Source organism: Physeter macrocephalus, chromosome 15 (assembly GCF_002837175.3).
Source record: "Physeter macrocephalus isolate SW-GA chromosome 15, ASM283717v5, whole genome shotgun sequence".
Taxonomy (NCBI): Eukaryota; Metazoa; Chordata; class Mammalia; order Artiodactyla; family Physeteridae; genus Physeter; species Physeter macrocephalus.
Window position 1 is genome coordinate 41,454,124 of NC_041228.1, and position 19,934 is coordinate 41,474,057.

At 35.4% G+C, this 19,934-nt stretch overlaps 1 protein-coding gene across 7 annotated transcripts in view; it reads right to left on the reverse strand.

The window, feature by feature from the left end:
- Positions 1 to 339: 339 nt before the first annotated feature.
- DPY19L4 (dpy-19 like 4) overlaps positions 340 to 19,934 on the reverse strand; it is a 64,184-nt gene continuing 44,589 nt past the window's right edge. For all 7 annotated transcript variants that reach the window (XM_028500251.2, XM_028500252.2, XM_024115878.3 and 4 more), the window contains 6 exons: positions 15,289 to 15,409; positions 12,846 to 12,902; positions 12,042 to 12,124; positions 9,342 to 9,474; positions 5,661 to 5,819; positions 340 to 3,523 (listed from right to left, as the gene is read on the reverse strand). In XM_028500251.2, coding sequence (XP_028356052.1) covers positions 3,359 to 3,523; positions 5,661 to 5,819; positions 9,342 to 9,474; positions 12,042 to 12,124; positions 12,846 to 12,902; positions 15,289 to 15,409 — 718 coding nt within the window. In that variant the 3' untranslated portion in view covers positions 340 to 3,358. The remainder of the gene's footprint in view (positions 3,524 to 5,660; positions 5,820 to 9,341; positions 9,475 to 12,041; positions 12,125 to 12,845; positions 12,903 to 15,288; positions 15,410 to 19,934) is intronic.

Below are 19,934 nucleotides of genomic sequence, written 5' to 3' on the forward strand. Positions count from 1 at the left end.
ATTAATTTTACACATTCAAAAACTAAATAATGAGCTATTACTTCAACAAGAAATTGTTCAATTTTACTTGCAACTTTTCAGAGGTGTAATTTTAATACATATTGGGATCTAAAACTATTAGCAAATAGCAACAACAGAGAATGTATATTTTAAAAACTGGACAAATGAGATAATATATTGAGATGTAAATCAGGAAGTAGTTATGTGCTTTACAATAGGTTCTTGAATACACAGAACAGTTCATAATGTATGCCCTTTAAATATTCATGCATTTAAAATAAATTTACCAAGAAATTGATTTACATACAACTTTTAGAAACCCCAACAATTTTATAAAGAGAGACACTACTTTTGCCCACAAAAGGCAACAAAATGTTTTAACAGTTCAAAAATAGAAAGGGCCAAAAAACAACTGATTTCCCCAAAACAACAAAGTTTAATAAGATGGCTATTCACTGTTCCTTTCAAGAAATTAACAGCCTATTTTTTTAAAGCATATTTTTCAGCCCCAACTTGTAGCACACTTTTGACCTCCATTTCTACTTTTCCTTGAATCAATCTGGACTGTACGGAAGAGTGTAATAACATTAGGCTTTTAGCAATTTGGGTTAATGTCCTGAAAAAACATGCTGTGTATATACTCAGAAAGTAATGAAGAAAAAAATTTAGAAGTGCAATGCATACTCCATAGGCTGTAAAACCCTACCAGTCTAACAAAAAGCACCGAGACACAGATGCCAAAGTTAGAGAAAATGTAAACCAGCAGAGTCAATATCATACACCTTATCAAGTAAGTTTTACTTGTTCAGTTGTTTGGCATTTGAGAAGCTAAATAAATTAATTTAGCAGGTTAGAAATCCCATCACTACCCTTAACAAAGATTTGCCTACCAATGAATTAAATAGTGAAAATAGCCTGGTGAGAATTCTTTCTCTGTGCTTAATGATGAGGAAAAAGTTACCAAACTTTTCTTATGAAAAAGTAAGAAATGGATAATTTTTTTGAAAATAAAACGTAAACTTTTATTTACTTTTAACCTTCTTATTTTAACCTCCTTATTAAGGCACTTATTTCAATAGTTTTGCAACATCAAGGGCAAAGTATTTATGTTTTGTATTTCTTTGAGAAATTCCTTCTACCCCAAACCCATAAACTTTGCCCCTTTCACAGTAGATTTTTATTGTCATACCTAACAACGGTTAAGTTACCCAAATGGAATTACTTGCAGAATTCTTAATCATTTGCTACTCTACAAATAAGGAAATTAATTAAATGCTCCTCAAAGTTTTCTAGCACTATTGTTTTAACTACAGCTAAAATAGAAGCAAATAAGCTTATCTTTCATACCCAGTATTGTTATTTCTATAATAAAGTTCACATTTTTCTTTTCAACTGATGCAGAGTGAAAAATTCATTATTTAAAAAATTCAATTAAAAACGGATCCAAACCTATTTTATTTAAGAAATAAGTTGACAGAAGCAAAAGCAACTTACTAATATGTCAAAAACAAAAACAAAAAACATACAACAATCAAAACTAATTCAGCCTATTTGATCATAAAGTAAATCAATAAAAATTCAATTAACTATTTCGTGCTATGTAGAAAGTAGGTTGTTCTATTTCCCTTTCAAAATATGCAAGCTTTTAAATTACACTGTTTTACATGCTCCCTCTAATTTTAAGTACTACCATGTGACTATTCACTGTGTACTTAGGTAACTATGGTAATATTTTCGTAAGGCTTGAAGCTAAATACTAGTGACTCACTATTAAGATGTACAGAGAACCTGAAATAACCTGCCTGTAGCTATCTTAATATAATTGTTAAAAGTTATATAAAAACGTGAAAATGAGAACCAATAAAACTAATGCACCAGACATATGACACTGCCATCAAACAATTCTTAAGCTCCAAAAGAACAAAACATCTTAGAGCTAATCTAAGAATGCATGTGCTTTTGTACTTTTAAAATATATATTACAGAAAATAAAGAAAATGGAAAGATGTTCCTTTCTAATGTAGTAATTTAGAGTGATGAAATTGCAATTTTTACAGCACTCTAACAAGTGAAAATTTTTAAATCTGTTCACTTAACAGGTGTATAAGGTAAAACTGAACATGTATCCCACCTTATTAAGATGATACATCCATTCTGAATCTCTTTATAAGGCCAAATTAATCATTTAGAATTTCTTTTAATTAATAATTAAAAATATGAAAACATTTAACTTAAAGGAACATAACAGATTGTGGAACTACGCTCTGAATTTTGTTATAATTGTCATTTTGTTCTTAATGTTGAAGATTGTATCATCATTTCATAAATAATAGCACTTGTGTTTTATCATAAATACACCTCTATGCAGAGGTATGTTAAACAGCATCTGCACATATCTCCAGAAATTGTTGCTCTTTTTAGTTGCTCATATTCTCATTCTGATATTTAATTTTTTACTTAATACTTCAATAGAAAACACGTGAATAGATTATATACTCCATATCCATATTTTTTAAAAACCTAAATAACATTCTTTTATTTTTTTCTTATTTTTAAATTTTGAACAGTCTTTTAAATGTCTGTTTTAAAAAATACATAGGTAACAAGAGTTACTGTTTTATCATGATTAAATTTATGGGCATAAGTGAAAAAACTAACCACTTAATAGTCATAAAGTGATGAAATGCCATATCATACACTGTATATTACTACGAAAGTGCTCATTTACATAAGCAGCAGATGAGGAGAGCAGTATCATGGAAAATCTGGATATATCTTTATGTATATCCTTAAAAATCACTTTCCTTTATATAACTTCCATTTTAATTTAAATGCCACAAATTTTCAGTGAACATTTAAATTAGTTTTTTACTTTAATATTTCAGTTCTATTATACACCATGAAATACCTTCAGAAACTGCCTTGAGGGAAAGAATAATTCTTTCCTTCTATTCTATAATCATATCACATTAAGTATTTATTAAATGTTATACTTGAGATATATACTCTGACCTCGAATATATTCAAATTCAAGACTAATGTTAGGATGGAATGAAGATTTATGAGGAAAATTTAACAACAGTTTAGAAGGTAAAATCTTTAAAGACCATGTAGCAATAAGGAAAACACCTGGCTGGAATGATGCAGAGTGGCAGATTTGACATTTTACCAAAGGACAGTAATGTTTGATCTTCTTTCCCCCACAGAATTCTAGATCCAGTTAACAGCAGGAGGGGAAAAGCAGCAGCAACATTTCAAATGTCCATACTCTGATTTCCAAAAGACGCTACGTAGGCAGAAGAAAATTGCATTTTACTTCAGGCGGTATAAGTCTTTGAAATGAAGGCTCTGCTATTTTTCAAGACTGAAAGGATATCACAGTGTTGATTTTATATACAAAGTAGGATCTGTTCCAGTATACTCTAGTGAAATAATTCACATAAGGAGAATAGTTAATTTTGACCTCACGACAAAATCTTCCATGTTTTGAGTAGGTTATCTTGTCACCTTCTTCACAAACCGCCTATCAAATGATATGAAACAAAATATTAAAAAGCTTATTAAGCTTACAGAAGAAATGCAATCAACGTACAAGTGATGATATTTATATGAAAAACCATATTATTGCTAAACATGGACTATTTCACATTGGTTAGCAAACATCTCATATTGTTCAGCAAATAAAAGCCTCTTCCTAAGAGTTATTACCATGTCCACTAAATTCTTGAGCTTCCCATTGAGACTGAGAAATCAGTATAAAATGTTTTCCAATTTTTTAAAGATTTAATCCTAAAATTTAGAAGCCTATGTCTCCATAGTCTACTGTCATTCCTCTGAAGAACCTCATCGTGGAGCCTACCAAGGCTGAGAAATGGACATATACTCTTAATGTATATTCATACTCTTCTCCTTGTGCAGGACTGACTCACATTAGCAAGCAAGTTTCTGTGACTTATCCAGTACAATCCTTTACATTTTCACCTTAATGAGGTTCACTAAGATAGCTTAGCTAGCTTGAAGAGTTTTCTGTAATAAAATACTAAATATTATTCTAATGCCTAGGAAAGATGTCAGAGAGTCAACTTTAAGAATACAAGGATGGATTCGCTTTAAGTCCATGCCTGGCATCACACGAAAGAAGAAATAACCTGATTTTCCAAATGGAGCAAGAGGGCAGCCAAGAGCAGAAGGACAAGGCTCTAGACAGCAGACAGCAACTCAGTAGTAACTACTGAGTACCTGGCGCTTAATAAAATTCCACTGTCACCAATTAAGCCAAAGACCACAGGTATCAAGTGCCAACAGAGAAAATTCAAAATACATGCAGCAGAAAACAGAATAAGTTTATATTATAAGATTAAGGGGTCATGAAGAGAGGGAAAGGAAATCATAAAAACTAATTTCTCGGGACTTCCCTGGAGGTCCAGTGGTTAAGACTCTGCGCTTCCACTGCAGGGGGCGTGGGTTCGATCCCTAGTCAGGGAACTAAGATCCCACATGCTGCAGAGCGTGGCCCCCCCAAAAAAACCCAACAAACTAATTTCTCACCTCCAAACTGGTCTGGGATGATTATGACAAAGAGCTAATTAATTAGGAAGGGACAGAAAATGTCTTGGCTGCAACCTGAATAGAATATGCACTCCAAACAAGAATGACCTACTAAACTTTGCCTAAGATCCTTCACCCCCAACTTTCCCAGGAGTAAAGGCACCCTTTCCAGTGCCTAATTATCAGATATACAAACACTAATTACCAGATATGCAAACTCCCCTGTCAGTCTTAGTTGCCAGGTATACAGTATACGCTGTAGGCTGAGAAGTAAGAAAGCTTGGTAAAATAGCCAAAATCAATGAAAACTTAAGATACAGTTAAATCCTAACAACTAAAGTAGATCTGAATACACTAATTTTTGTGGATAATAGGGACTCAATGTACAGGACTGTGTCAATTTAGTAAGCAATTTTTCTAGATATGTATCAAATTATAAGAATTTCTCAACATAAGAATATAACAAAACAAACGGCTGCTCTTTATAATATCTTAAAATAAAATCATCATTCAAAACAAACTATCTTTTGTTTATAAATGTTGAACATGCACAAGTACAGGCAACAAATAAGGAATCAAGATATTGGTAAACTTTTTTTTTTGCAAAATTGCCCAACTTTTCTTTTGTACATTGAAAAAATAGTTCAAACTACTTTTAATAAGCTCCCCCCACTGTTATATAACTTTTAACTATACTCTTAGTTGAGTTCCAAAAATAAAGTCTGATACTTTTATAAGTTTATAAATGTTTATATAAAATGAGTTTATAGGGCTTCCCTGGTAGCGCAGTGGTTCAGAGTCCGCCTGCCGATGCAGGGGACACGGGTTCGTGCCCCGGTCCGGGAAGATCCCACATGCTGCGGAGCGGCTGGGCCCGTGAGCCATGGCCGCTGAGCCTGCGCGTCCGGAGCCTGTGCTCCGCAGCAGGAGAGGCCACAACAGTGAGAGGCCCGAGTACCACAAAAAAAAAAAAAAAAAAAAAAAAAAAAAGTTTATATCAAATGAGTTTATATCAAATGAGTTTATATAAAGTTTATATAAAATGATACTTTTACAAGTTTAAATAAAGTCATTTTTCTCAAAAAAATTTAATTTTCCAAACGGTTACTTACGTGGCCATTTGCAATGTCTAATAAATCTTTAACCCTACAGCCTCTCATGGTTCCCACCTCATTGCAAATAGCATCTTCTACAATTAGGTAATTAGCCTTGTAGGATGTCAGTATTTTATAAATATCCTCAGCAGGTCGCTTTGAATAGATTTGATAGATCTGAAAGAATATAATTAAAACAACAACTTTAAAAGACATTTAAAACTTCTGTTTATCAAAATTATACATTAAGCATCTACTACATTCTTAGTACTATCTGTGGAAAATAAAGATACTCACTAAGACTTGATTCCTTCCCTCAGGAAGCTTATATTCATCTGCTTTTGGACACTTGTGTATCTTCTTTTGAGAAATGTCCATTCAAGTCCTTTGCCCATTTTTCCCCAGTTTTATTGAGATATAATTGACATATAACATTGTGTAAGTTTAAGGTGTACAACATGTTTATTTGATATGCTCATATGTTGCAAAATGATTAGCACCATAGCTTTAGCTAACACCTGCATCATGTTACATAATTGCCATTTCTTTTTTGTGGGGAAAACATCTAAGATCTACTCTCAGCAACTTTTGAATATACAGTACGGTGTTATTAACTATAATCACCATGCTGTACATTAGATCCCTAGAGTTTATTCATCTTATAACTAGAAGTTTCTACTCTTTGACCAACATCTCATTTCTCCAACACTCCCAACCCCTGGCAACCACAACTCTTCTGTTTCTATGAGTTCAGCCTTTTTAGATTCCATATATAAGTGATATCATGGAGCATTTGTCTTTTTCTATCTGACTTACTTCACTTAGCATAATGCCCTCAAGGTTCATCCATGTTGTTGCAAATGGCCTTTGTCCATCTTTTTAATTGGGTTGTCTTTTTATTATTGAGTTGTAATCGTTCCATTACTTTTCTTTATTACCAGGTATCATAGTATTTTATACTCATTTTATACATGAGATAAAGTCAGTGAGGTTAAAAATAATTTGACCCTTGTCACAAATACTGAAAGAACACGGATGCATTTTTAAAACTCATGTCTTGATTACGTGATGTTTTTCATTACAATTCTGCTGACCTTATTAGATAATAAGCTTTGGATCTTATCAGATAATATGTTTTTAAGGTTTTCTGAAATGTTAACCTTGGATAACCCCAAATTTAGGCCAAAAGTATCATATACTGTTTGTTGTGAAAATACTGAGATTTGCAACCTAGATTGGCCAAGATTCCAGTCTATCGGCAGAATATTCAGCAGCTGCTTACTACATGTTATGGTTGCTGTCTATCTAGCAACTTTAGGTCCAATGTCCATTGAGGTGCTAGAGATACTCATTCTGTGGAACACAGAATGTTAATAAATCAAGAGGAAGTTTCTCACTCATTTCACTTTGTTAAATAAGTTCATATGAATGGTTCTATCTTATCCAGCTTATACTTATTTATAGTTTTTAATATATATTTTTACTTATTTTTAAGTTTGGGGAAACTGTAACATACTACTGGGGCCTATAAAAAACACCGCTATGCAATGGCAATAACATTACTGTTAGACTAGAGTGAGGTTTCGCAACCTCAACGCTATTGACATTTTGGGCCAGATAATTCTTTGTCAGGACAGAATGGAGGCTGTTCTGTACACTGGAGGATGTTTAAGAGTATCCCTGGTCTCTACCCACTAGGTGTCTATAGAACCCCTCCCCTAGCTGTGACAACCAAAAATGTCTCCAGACATTGCCAAATGTCCCCTGGGAGCACCATCTTCCCATGTTTGAGAATCACTGGCCTATAATCACTGATTATAAAGATTAGTCACATGTTATGAATTATAGACAGTATCTAATTCAAATGGTATGGTCTCACTTATGGAGTTCAATTTGAATTTTATTTTAACAACAAATTTATTCAGTACTTGCTATGTACTAGACACCATATAGAAAGACCAAGATTTGAAAAAAAAAAATGGTTCCTATTCTCACAGCCAAGTCACATAAAACTAAAAACTCTAAAATGTTTAAATTTAATTAGAACCTAATTAGAACTCTGACCTAATTATAAGTGATTCTGAAATTCTACATTAGGACAAAGACCAATCAAAAGACAACAAAGCCATGTCAGGGTCTGTTGGTTTAAATCCACAAAAAGTAAAGTTTAGGAATATGCAGTAGTATATCTTCTAAGCAACATTACCTTTTCAACTGCAGCAAATACTAATCAGAGGCAGCTGCTGTCTCTCAGGTAAATCACTTCCAGGTAGATCTCCCCGTCTCTGACCTCTCCCCTGCTTCAACTGTTCCCTGACCTTAATTAACTCTAAAACAGATCTAAGGTTCCACTCCTGGGCTTATGAAAGGTCTTGGATGACTCCCAAATGCCTCTAGGGTAAGTCTAAATTCTTAAGCATGACCTTCCAGGTCCTCCAGAATCTGGCCTTATTTTATTTTCCAGTTTCATGGCCAAACAAATTTCAAGGCTCATGTGACTTTTTTAACCTGGAATCACTGTATTCTTTTTCCAAACAAGTTTCTAGTCATCCTTCAAAGCCCAGATCAAGCAAATGCCCTTTATGAAGACTTGGATTTTTTGTAGGCAGAACTGACTGTTCCTGCTTTTGAACTCCTCTCTACTTTCTGTGGTTATATGTGAATGTGTGTGCGCACATACAATTATAATTTAATAGTACATATTAATACTAGCTAACATTTAAATTTTACTGTTTCAGGCATAGTGCATTATCTTATTTAACTCCCACAACTAGGAGGTAAGAACTATTATTACTTCCAGATTCAGAAAGTTGCTCAAGGTCACAAAGCTTAAAGTCTAACCTTTGTATTAGAGTCTAACTTCTATATTGCTATACTTCCTCCTTAGCTTAGAGTATATTTAAAAACTATATGAAATTCTCTCCAACTGAAAAACAGACTATTTAGAACTCAGGTTCAGTTGGTCATTACCTTCAGATATGAAGTTACCATTTAAATTCATACCAAACATTCAAAATAATATATTCTCTGAACAAGAAGCAATTAGATACCATACTAATGTTATACTAAGTTATTAATAATAGCCCATAATGAAAAATAAATCAGTGTTTTATAAGCAATAATAGAATTTTGGCTTGGAAATACAAAGTGTATAAAGACATTAACTGAAAGCCTTCCTTCAATAATTTGATTGAGAACAATGATATTCTCAAAAGAATGCTTCCCTTTATAAAATATTACACATCAGTCCCTTGAAACCTTATGGGAAATGAAATGTTTCTCCTAGAAACATATCCATACTTTCCATAAAACAAAGAACTTCATATTCTGCCTCTCACTGTTGTGGCCTCTCCCGTTGCGAAGCACAGGCTCCGGACGCACAGGCTCAGCGGCCATGGCTCACGGGCCCAGCCGCTCCGCGGTATGTGGGATCTTCCCGGACCGGGGCACGAACCCGCGTCCCCTGCATCGGCAGGCGGACTCTCAACCACTGCGCCACCAGGGAAGCCCAGAACTTCATATTCTAATGTTGTCCTCTCTTGATTAAATGTATTACACAGCTTTTTAAAAACTAAAGCTAATTGACTCTTCTAAAATTGTCTGGATTTTCCTAGCTAACCAGGAACATATGCGTCATTACAGAACTATACTAAGGAGTCAAATAAAAATGATCCAAATGTAGAATCTAAAATGCCTTACATTTTCATTTCTCTTGAGAAGATCATCATCATTGTAAAGAGGCAAGCTTGTCACCATCCATCCAGTGCATAATTTAATCACACCCATTAACTGTGGACTTCCTGCAAAAACAGCTGCAACTGGAGCTTGCCTTCTGCAAAGAACCATAAAGATTCACACACTGAAAAGGTAAGTATACTATTTAGATCACTGATTTATATCAATTCTGAAATACCAAGCAACTTAAAATGTATTGCACACTTAAGTTTCAATGTCAGTTTTCATTTCATTTAATTTTTGGATTTATTAAAAAAAAAACTGAGCACCTATTATGTGCCAGAAGCTGTTCAGAGTGCTAAAGATAAATAAATATTTAAAAAAGAGAGGTGGGAGGACAAGGTCCCTGCTTTCAAGAGGGAGCAGGGGGAGAGTATAAACATATAAGGTCAGGTGGTAATAATGCTATTAAAAAATAATGCAGGGTAATGGGAGTGACAATTCAATGCTGATACTGTGAATTCTCAAATTCGTCTTTGGCAAATATTAACCACCAGCACCCAACTCCTTCCAGATCCATCTATCCTCCTGCTCCTTCCCTACCTTTACCCATATGTCTATCTCCAGATAACACATGAAGGACTTCTCTACTCTAAATCATAATCTAAAGTCCCAGATAGATGCCACTCACAAGACAGGTCCCAAAGGGCTGCTATTATGTCCTGACTTATTTATTACCTCCCTGTATTCAACATTCAGCATCTACCTACTATGTGCTAGTGATACTGTCAAGCTCTGAAAATAAAGAGACAGCACACAGCCATTGTCCTCAAGGAGCCCCCAGTAATGGGGAAACAAAAATGAAACAGAAAAATCACAACACAGTGACATAAACGTCCAATCATTTGATGTAAAAGGTCCAATGTTTAGGCCTTTGCTGTTTTTGAAAATATTGTGGTAAATCACACACATAGCTGTGACTTTCTCTTTTGTTAATGACAACACAAGGCTATACAGTCAATGTTCCACAAAGGTAAATGCAATTCACAAAAAAGTATTCATAGGCAGTAGCTAAGGATGATCTAAAAAAATAATTTTTATACATACAAGAGGTGTCATTATAATAACGAGACCTTATAATAAGACCTATTATTCTCATTTCTATATACCTATTCTATAAACCTATTCCTCATTTCTAGAAACATTTTTTGCCTTTTTTCCCCTATTATCCTGGCCTTTTCTGAGAGTGTTTCATTCCTTTTTCAAGTTTTAGTTTTTTCTTCTATGTGTTTAAAAATTTTCATACTATTTCAGAGTCTCTATCCATAGGGTAGACTGGCTGGAAAAATGGTTACAATGATTCTTTTCTATAGGTATGTTCTTGGAGGAAACGCTGGTCTTCGTCACGTGACTTGTTTTGGCCAATAGGACAACAGCAAACATAATTTGAGCAGAGACTTAAAACATGCTTGACCTTGCGTCTTGTCCTCTCTTGCTGCTCTTGGGAACTCTACAACCACCACCTTATGAATGAGCCCAGTCTCACCTGGGCTGGATAATGAGAAGCATGTCGCTAAGTCAACTCCATGACCTCAGCTGACACCTACCCAGTCTAGACCTGTGAGAAAGGCCATGCCAGACTATCCAGTCCCAGATGAGCTGGCCCAGACCAGAAGAATCCTACCAATTGCTTCTACTCTGTTGACCACTGAAATGGTGCAAAATAACAAATGTTTATTGTTTGTACGCCACTAAGTTTTGTGGTAGTCCACTGTGCAGCAAAAACTGACACAAGCAAATTTTATTATCAGAAATTGCTAGAAGTCTACTTCTATTGCTTATCACAACCAACAACTGATTCTTGCTGTGTTGAACTGTTTCTTCATGCGTTTTGTAACTTTAGAGCTTATCTTCATGAAGCTTTATTTGTGAAATCCTGGGTAGCCTGGGTTGAGGATTATATCAGGCACTCCAGACCATCCCAGAACCACTTTTTATGCTAATCTCTTGATACAGGGTTTCCTGGATTAGACAAGTATAATTTCAAACTACAAACATGTGAATTCAGATGCACTGCTACAAGTTCAGAGGAGACACTTTATTTCTGACCAAGAGCTGAAACCAAGGAAGACGTCCTTTCTTATCATCTTTCTCTACCACTTGATGGCTATTTTGTGATAGTCCATCCTTTCACTGATAGTGTAGCCCTTTGAGGGTCCCTTAGTTATATATGCATGTTAGGGGAGGGAACGAGGTGTTTCAATTAAAACTCCCAGCTTCTATAGGCCCAAGAGCACATCTCTTGTCGTATTAAAATCTGCATGAGTGTTAAAATTAAAATTAAAAATCTTGTTAACCTTGGTTATCAAGACTAGAAATCCATCGCTCATTCACCTCCAACTCCGGTTAAAAGAAGCATCTCTTGACTATCTAAATAAAAGAACATTGGTTCCTTTTTATTCCACACTTCTAGATGTTTAACAGCTAGAGTTTCATATCTAAAACTTATCAATACTATATTTTGATGGAAATGAGTTCAATTAGAAAATTAGAATTGTATGTCTAAATGAAAACTAAATATCCCTAAAAATACAGGGTAAAATCCCTGAGATTTATGAGAAGAACTTGGAAAAGGATTAATTTATTATTTCCCCTGAATCCATTAAATAGCATTCAATGATTAATTAATAGCTTAACAACAGTCTTGGGCAGTTCAGTTCTTACTTTATCCAGGTCATAAGTTCCACCGTATCTGGGTCATAAAATTCTTGTAGTTCCATTAATTCTGTCATTAATCTTGGAAAAAACTAAAATACAAAACAAAATCCCCAAAACCTGTGTGTAAGTATTTAGAAAGTTTAAAACTGTTTCAGAGTACTTCCAAACACTAAGAGGCCAACTTATGACAAACGATATTACAATACTGTTCTCACAGAAAAAATGGCATGGATTCCTTTACTTTCCTTCAGTTTCTTGCTAGTTCTTCTCAGCCCAAATAATCTACTGTATGGTTAATTCACTGCCTACGCTCAATACATAATTTTATCAACCAAACAATTAATCATCAGTTGTATCTTTCATGCACATGCACACTGAATGAATAAGTAAGCAAACAAATAAATTTCGGATCAAGTCAAATGATTCACTGGTTTACTGGTAATTAATTTCATGTTACATTATGATAAGCCAAAGAGTTTACATTCTTTTATAACTTTAAATTTGGGGATTGCCAAAATACTTTTTACTATTTACTAATAAAAACCATTTATTCAGCCACTTCCTTTGGCAATTATAAACTGAATTAATACCAGTATTAGACTACAGGAAATTGCATCAGATGGCATTGTAAAAATGTTTTACCTCTTCTATCATGTTCCTATTGGTAGAAAATCACGTATTATTAAGTATATCACGCTTTATTTTGTTAGAATACTGTTCCAATATAAGTATCCTACACACACATATAAATTTATCACTACCTTATAGATAACATATATTTTCATCTTATGAAAAATCTAATTTTCTTACCTCTTTCCATAAGCTGAGACCTATTATAGTAGGGACAGCCATGCTCAGAATGAGAGCCTAAAATGTTAAAGCAAAAAGGGTTATGGATAAATACATTTCAGAATGTACTACAGAGGTACTAGACACTGACTCTATGACCAATCAAATATTCTTACAGTTGTAACAATTTCAGTCAGAGAAATTGGAGTCAGCATGGAACCTAGTTCACAGAGTGAGATGGGTGAAGAATAATAAATTTTATATCAAGCTGGAGACAAAGTGAGAAATACATATTTGCAATATAAATTTAAGGCAGAACATAAAAAGGGTAATGCACATCACAGTATTTCAAATAGTAAGTCAATATTTGACAATTTTTCCAGGAATTTAACTTATGAAGAGCTTACAAAAAACATTGAACTGCTATGAAAATAGCTAACAACAACAACAAAAAGACAATGAATTAACACAGGAAAAATAGCCAATACACATCAATATACTACTATGCTAAGATAAGAATGCATAAGTTCCTCTGGAAAAAGACTGGCAAAATACAACATGACTATTATTAGAGATAATTTATCATCTTCCTACCAAAACCTGTTCTCCTCCTATTGTCCCATGTCTATTGGTGACCCCACAATCCAGTCACACAAACCCAAAAACTAAGAAACATCTATGATTTCTCCCTATTCTTCACTCTTCCATACTTAATGAGGCACCAAATCTTATTACTCTTCTATTTTTTTCACTTCAGTGTAGTACAGTATTAATTAAATGGGCTTTGGAGCTAGAAGAACCCGGGAGTGAATCATGGTTCTTACACTTACAAGTTATGTGATCTTGGGTGAGTTAATTAACCACTTTATGCCTTAGTTTCTTTGTCTATAAAATACAGATAATAAAACTTAACTAACAGGGTCTTTGTAAGCTTTGAATAGCATGTGAAATGCTTCAAACAGTACCTGACACATAGTGAGCTCTCAAAACAATTGAAGGTTTTATCGTTTCCATTCTCCATGGCCTGTACCTGGGTGACAGCCTCCTGCCTGATTCCAGTCTCTCACCCTTAAGCCTATCCTTCACAGAACTATAAGGGTGAGCGGAGAGAAAATGTAAGGCTGACTCTCTCCTGCCCTTGCATAAACATGTCAATGTCTTCCTACTGCCTGTGGGATAACACCAAGCACGACAGGACACTCAAAGACCTCGATGACCTTACCCTCCTAGACTTCTCCAGTCTCATTTCTTGACCACTCCTACCTCATATTTTATGTGCCAACAAAACTAAATATATTGTGCTTTTTCTTTACCTCTGTTTTTATTCCCTTTGAATACATCAAAGGGAATAAAAGGGAATCCCTAAAAAAACTGAATTAATTAGCCCTTCTCTGTTCCAACAGCACCCTATCAACACTTCTTATCTGTTTTTATGACTGAGAGAGACTGTAATCCACGTGATGAAACTAATCTCTTTCTTTTCTTTTTTTTTTTTTTTGGCCGCACCAAAGGGCATGCAGGATCTTAGTTCCCCAACCAGTGATCGAACCTGTGCCCCCTGAAGTGGAAGTGTGGAGTCCCAACCACTGGACTGCCAGGGAATTCCCCTAATCATGTTTTATTTATCTTTTTATTGCAAGCACATTACACATAGCAGGCACAGTGTAAATGTTGCATTCTCACTGAAAACATACCATAGTTCTAAATCAAACTGAGAAAAATATTATCAAAATTAATTTTTGAAAGCCTCTCACATTGATTCACTTATATTTTTACCTTCTATTTTTTAAGTAGTCTGCATTAAAACACCCTACTTTTATAATCAGAAATTATTAAAAAATGTTTGCCATAGAATCTTTTTCTTTTTTCTACCTATAAATCATAATGCGATTTACTCATGCTATTATTATTATTATTATTTTTTGCGGTACGCGGGCCTCTCACTGTTGTAGCCCCTCCCGCTGTATTATTTTTTATAAATTTATTATTTTATTTATTTATTTTTGGCTGTGTTGGGTCTTCTTCATTGATGCATGCAGTCTTTCTCTCACATGGACGAGTGGGGGCTACTCTTCGTTGCGGCGTGAGGGCTTCTCATTGCAGTGGCTTCTCCAGTTGCGGAGCATGGGCTCTAGGCGCGCAGGCTTCAGTAGTTGCAGCAGGCGGGCTCAGTAGTTGTGGCTTGTGTGCTTCAGTAGTTGTGGCATGTGGGCTCAGTAGTTGTGGCTCATGGGCTCTAGAGTACAGGCTCAGTAGTTGTGGTGCACGGGCTTAGTTGCTCCACAGCATGTGGGATCTTCCTGGAACAGGGCTCGAACCCGTGTCCCCTGCATTGGCAGGAGGATTCTTAACCACTGCACCACCAGGGAAGCCCTACTCATGCTATTTTAATTGTATTCATGTGGTTCCCATTTATATAATTGAGAGAGAAACAAGAACTTAACACAAAATAACAATGACTCACCAACAATACTGGGTGTACAGTTCGTAATCGAAGCCACTTGAAAAGTGTCATCCAAAGTTCAGGAGAACATACACCAAATGCTGCTAACATGCACACATAAGGAGTCCAGAGGTATTTCAAGCTGGAAAAGACAAAAAGAGTCATACATGAGCTATCCTATAAACATCATTATTATGTGATTTCTCTTTTCTGAGTTCTTTCCTAATACTCATGAAAATACCACAATGTTGAAGGAGAATGAAAAAGCTTAGCCTCTAATTTTCAGCAACATATTGTTACTCACTTCTTAAATAATCAAGAGACATGTGGGTTACTAAAATGAGGATGAAATAAGACATTAATATAGATGAGGTGTAGTAAAATTGTACTCTTGGAGAGAATATAAACTGCTACACTTCTTCAGAAGGCAATTTGGCAGAACCTATAAAAATTCTAAATACCCCAAGACAATCCCATTTCTAGTAATCTAGCCTACAGATATATTAGCATAAATGTATAAAGATATACATGTGGGGTTTTAACTGCAGTATGTTGTTTAATTGCAAAAAAAAAAGAAACCTAACGATCCTTCAACAGGTACTGATTAAATAATAAATCCTTATGAAAAACAAAAAAGCAAACTGCAAAATTTTATGTATACTGTTACCCTAGTTTTTTGGTGGTTTTTTTTCTAATGTACATATATGCAGTATAGCCAAAAAATAACATCTGAAAAGATATTGCTGACAGTTGTGACCTCTGAGGACTGGGATGGAAGGATTTTCATTTTTTACTTCATACATATCTATATTATTTGGGTTTGTTACACAATCTGCATTATTACTTTTGAGATTAATTTTTTAAAAACAGGATTGAAAAATTGGGGCCCTTAACTTAAAAAGATTAAAAATCCAGGTGTACAGAAAAATGAACTTGTGCAAATAAAAGGCAGTACCTTACTTTAAGTTGTAACTTGTACAGGAAACAAAAGAAACCCATCACCCTAGGTGATGGTAAAAGCTGAAGACAGAAGAGGAAGAGTTTAGAAAAATTTGTAGATGTCATTGCTTCACACAGATTATCAAGGAAAAATAACATCTTAGAAGATAACTTTTGTAGTTAAGACTAAGGAAACAATAAGATCCTTCTAAGATATATTCTTTGGTGACAAACTCAAAAGAGACTAGAAGAATATGAGGCCAGAGTATAAATGTGAACTATTTTGGTTTTATAAAACAGTAAAGCTATGAAATGGGGAAAACGAAGTAACATTCATCTAATAAAAATGTATTGATCATACACTTCAGGGTGACCAAAGTACTAGAGAGGAAAAAAGAGAAACAAGACATGGCTACAGCCCTCAAGGAGGGCTTTATTAAGATGGAATAAAACTGAACACATGGGAAACAATTAGAAAATAAGTATAAAAAAATTTATATAAGGTCTAGGGTGATATGAAAGCAAAAGGACCAATTTGAGAATGTACTTAAGGTTTAAAACAATGAATACTGAATCAGGCTTTGAGAGAAGTAGCTGGATGTATATAGAATACATGTTGCTAAGACAGAGGAGTTGCATTCATTTCCTCTGGTTAATCAGTATCTCCTCCAACCAATAACTTCCCCATTTCAGAAAATACCAAACCTATTTTTCCAGTCAGCCAGAATCAACACTAGAGTCTGGTTTATACCTCCAGGAGGGACTACTCACATTGAATTACATGTATATGACATCCCTTGGAACACAAACTCTCTGCTCTAGACATTGGACCATTGTGCCAATCTACTGATTTCTTCATATACAACCCCTCCTTACCATTTTATTTCAATAGCCAGCTAATTAACATCCCCACTTTTAAATTCTCTTCCAATTCAACCAAATGCCAGATGAATCCTTTTCAAACTTAACTTTGAGAAGACATGTTCTGTTCAAAAATCTTTAGTTTCCCAATACCTACAGAAATAAACGAAAACTCACCCAAATGGTTTTCAGGGCCCTCTAAAATATGGTCCTGACATACCTTTTCAGTTTTTTCTCCTACTACTTCCCTAAATGATTAGAGTTCCAGCCAGAGTTTGCAGAACAATCTCAGTGTTTCCATCCCATAATACACACAAGTTTCTCCCTCCTGCTAAAACTGCACCCCTCTCTAGTTGCTGCCTTAGCCTCTGATTCCCTTTATAGCCAGACTTCTTGAAGTCTACACTCACCTCTCTTTCCTCACCTTCTTTTCTCTCTGATCATATCCTTTAAAAACTCTTCCTTTGGCTTCTGAATTGCAACTCTTCCTAGGATCATTCCACCACAGTCCCTGCAACTCCTTATTTAGTTTCCAATTCCCAAATATCTTAGGTTTTGGCCCCTTTACTCCCTCTCCACTGCTACTCACTTCTAGATTCTACTATGATACCTTCTTAACTGGTTTATCTTCCTCTAATCTTGTTTTCCTCAAACCTTTCTCAATCATTGCTGCCAGAGAGATTTTCCCTAAAAGAGTAAAGTTGATCATGTCAAATTTCTGCTTAAAACACTTGATCTGTTCCCTGCTTATTTTTCTGGACGTATCTCGCTATTGCCCCCACATTCATCCCATAGTATTGGTTCCCAAAGAATACTTCTTTTTCCCAGATTATTACACACACACACACACACACACACACACACACACACACACACACATATACAATTTCTACTTTGGAGATAATCCTCTGTTAATTCCAGAACGATGTCATCTTCTTTGTTACCCACCACATTCTCACCCTTGCCCAGCTGTTGTGGTCAAAGAATAGAGATTATTACACACACACACACACACACACACACACACACACACACACACACAGGCACATGGCACATGAGAAAACTGACAGCCTGGCCAATCTCTATCTCTCAAGACTGTGGCCCTGTTTAGAAAATCTCCCTTAAGCTGACTTCCCCTACCTACCTTCCACAAGTGAGTTAGTACCTCTCCTCTGGATGACCAGAGCACCCTCTGTATACCTTTCTCATAGTATTTTACTTTGTTCTAGCTCTTGGTTTACTTATCTAGAATAGGAACTCTTTGAAAAGATTCAGAAAGACTAGATTTCATAGCTCTCTAATCCCTACTGCCTACCTGATAGAGTGCCTGGCACCTCCTAGGGGACCATGCAAGTTATCTGCATGAATAGATGATCATGTCTTACAGGTCTAGTGAGTAAATTAGAGAATTAAGGACCAATGATAGAATAATGCAGATTACATGTTCAAAAAAGGGATCTTGAACTTAAAATGGCAGATCCAACAATGAAGAATGGTAGGAATAACAAAAAGTTCTTTTTCAGAGAGAAATAAAACTGAGGAAGGAGGGGAAGGAGGGGAAAAAGGTAAACCATGCTCCAAAATTCTAGTACAAGGCAACAAGATGAGAATCAAACCCTGAATCACTTAAAATATTCATGGATTAATACACTTCTTCATCCTATTTAGGCACTATGGATTGCTAACTATTAGAGTGAACCTTATTCTCACTTCAAGTTTCCATAAAGAGATACCCCCTAGTCATGGGTTTGGCAGTCTGATAAAGTCTGTGGACCCCTTATAAGAAAACATTTCTAAATGCATAAAATACATGGGCTTAGAAAGGAAACCAATTATACTGAAATACTGATATCAAATAATAAAATTTGTATTTGTAATACACCAATATTTGTACTTGTTTATTAATACATTAAATGCAGGTATAATAATTACTATAATTTTGAAGTAGTGATGTATATAAACAATATTCAAGATACCTGTAAAAAACCAATACAATGAGAAAATAACTATGCTTTCTGTTGGTGAAAGCACCACGGGTACTGTTAAAATGACTGTGATTCTGTATCTGTATTCATAATTAAAGGAAACTTAGATCTTATACTATATCAATATTCTTCACCTCTCCCTGCTTTTATTCCCATCCCTATACTTCAGAACCCTAACTGCTCCTCCTCGTGGCAGCAATTTATCTGATTTGTGAGTGTGAGGTGACAAACAGTTGAGCATACTCAACAAACACTTATAGGCTTTTACATTTTGGATCTTCGTTTTGCAGCATGGGTGTACATAGGTGAAGCAGGCTTACCAAGTCTCTGACCATTCAAGAGGGAAGGCCTGAAATTTAAGGACTATACTCAGTTTGGGGTGGAAGATATTCGAAGGCCTTTTGGTCACACATGAAAAAGAGTTCTCCAATGCAACTTTTATCAGAATCAGAATCATTCAGATGACCAAAATATATTTCTCATATATATTTGGTTTTTGACCATGGGTTTCTGGCTCACAACTCCCAAAACCCTTGGAATTTCCTAAGTGCTGAGAGCTTAAATGTATCTTTTATGTTAATGAAGTGACTTTTGGAAAGCAGCTAAGAATGGGGACTGGTTGCCAGTAGAGCCAACCAGGTGATGAGAGGGTTGGAACTTTCAGTCCTACCCCGCAGACCTCTGGGGAGGGGAGAGGCTGGAGGCTGAGTTCAATCACCAATGGCCAATGATTTAATCAATCGTGCCTATGTAATGAAGCCTCCATAAAAACCCAAAAGTACAGGGTTCAGAGAGCTTCCCGGTTGGTGAACATGTAGGGATTTCTCTCTCCTGGAGAGAGCACGGGAGCTCCAGCCCTTTCCCCATACCTTGCCCTATGAA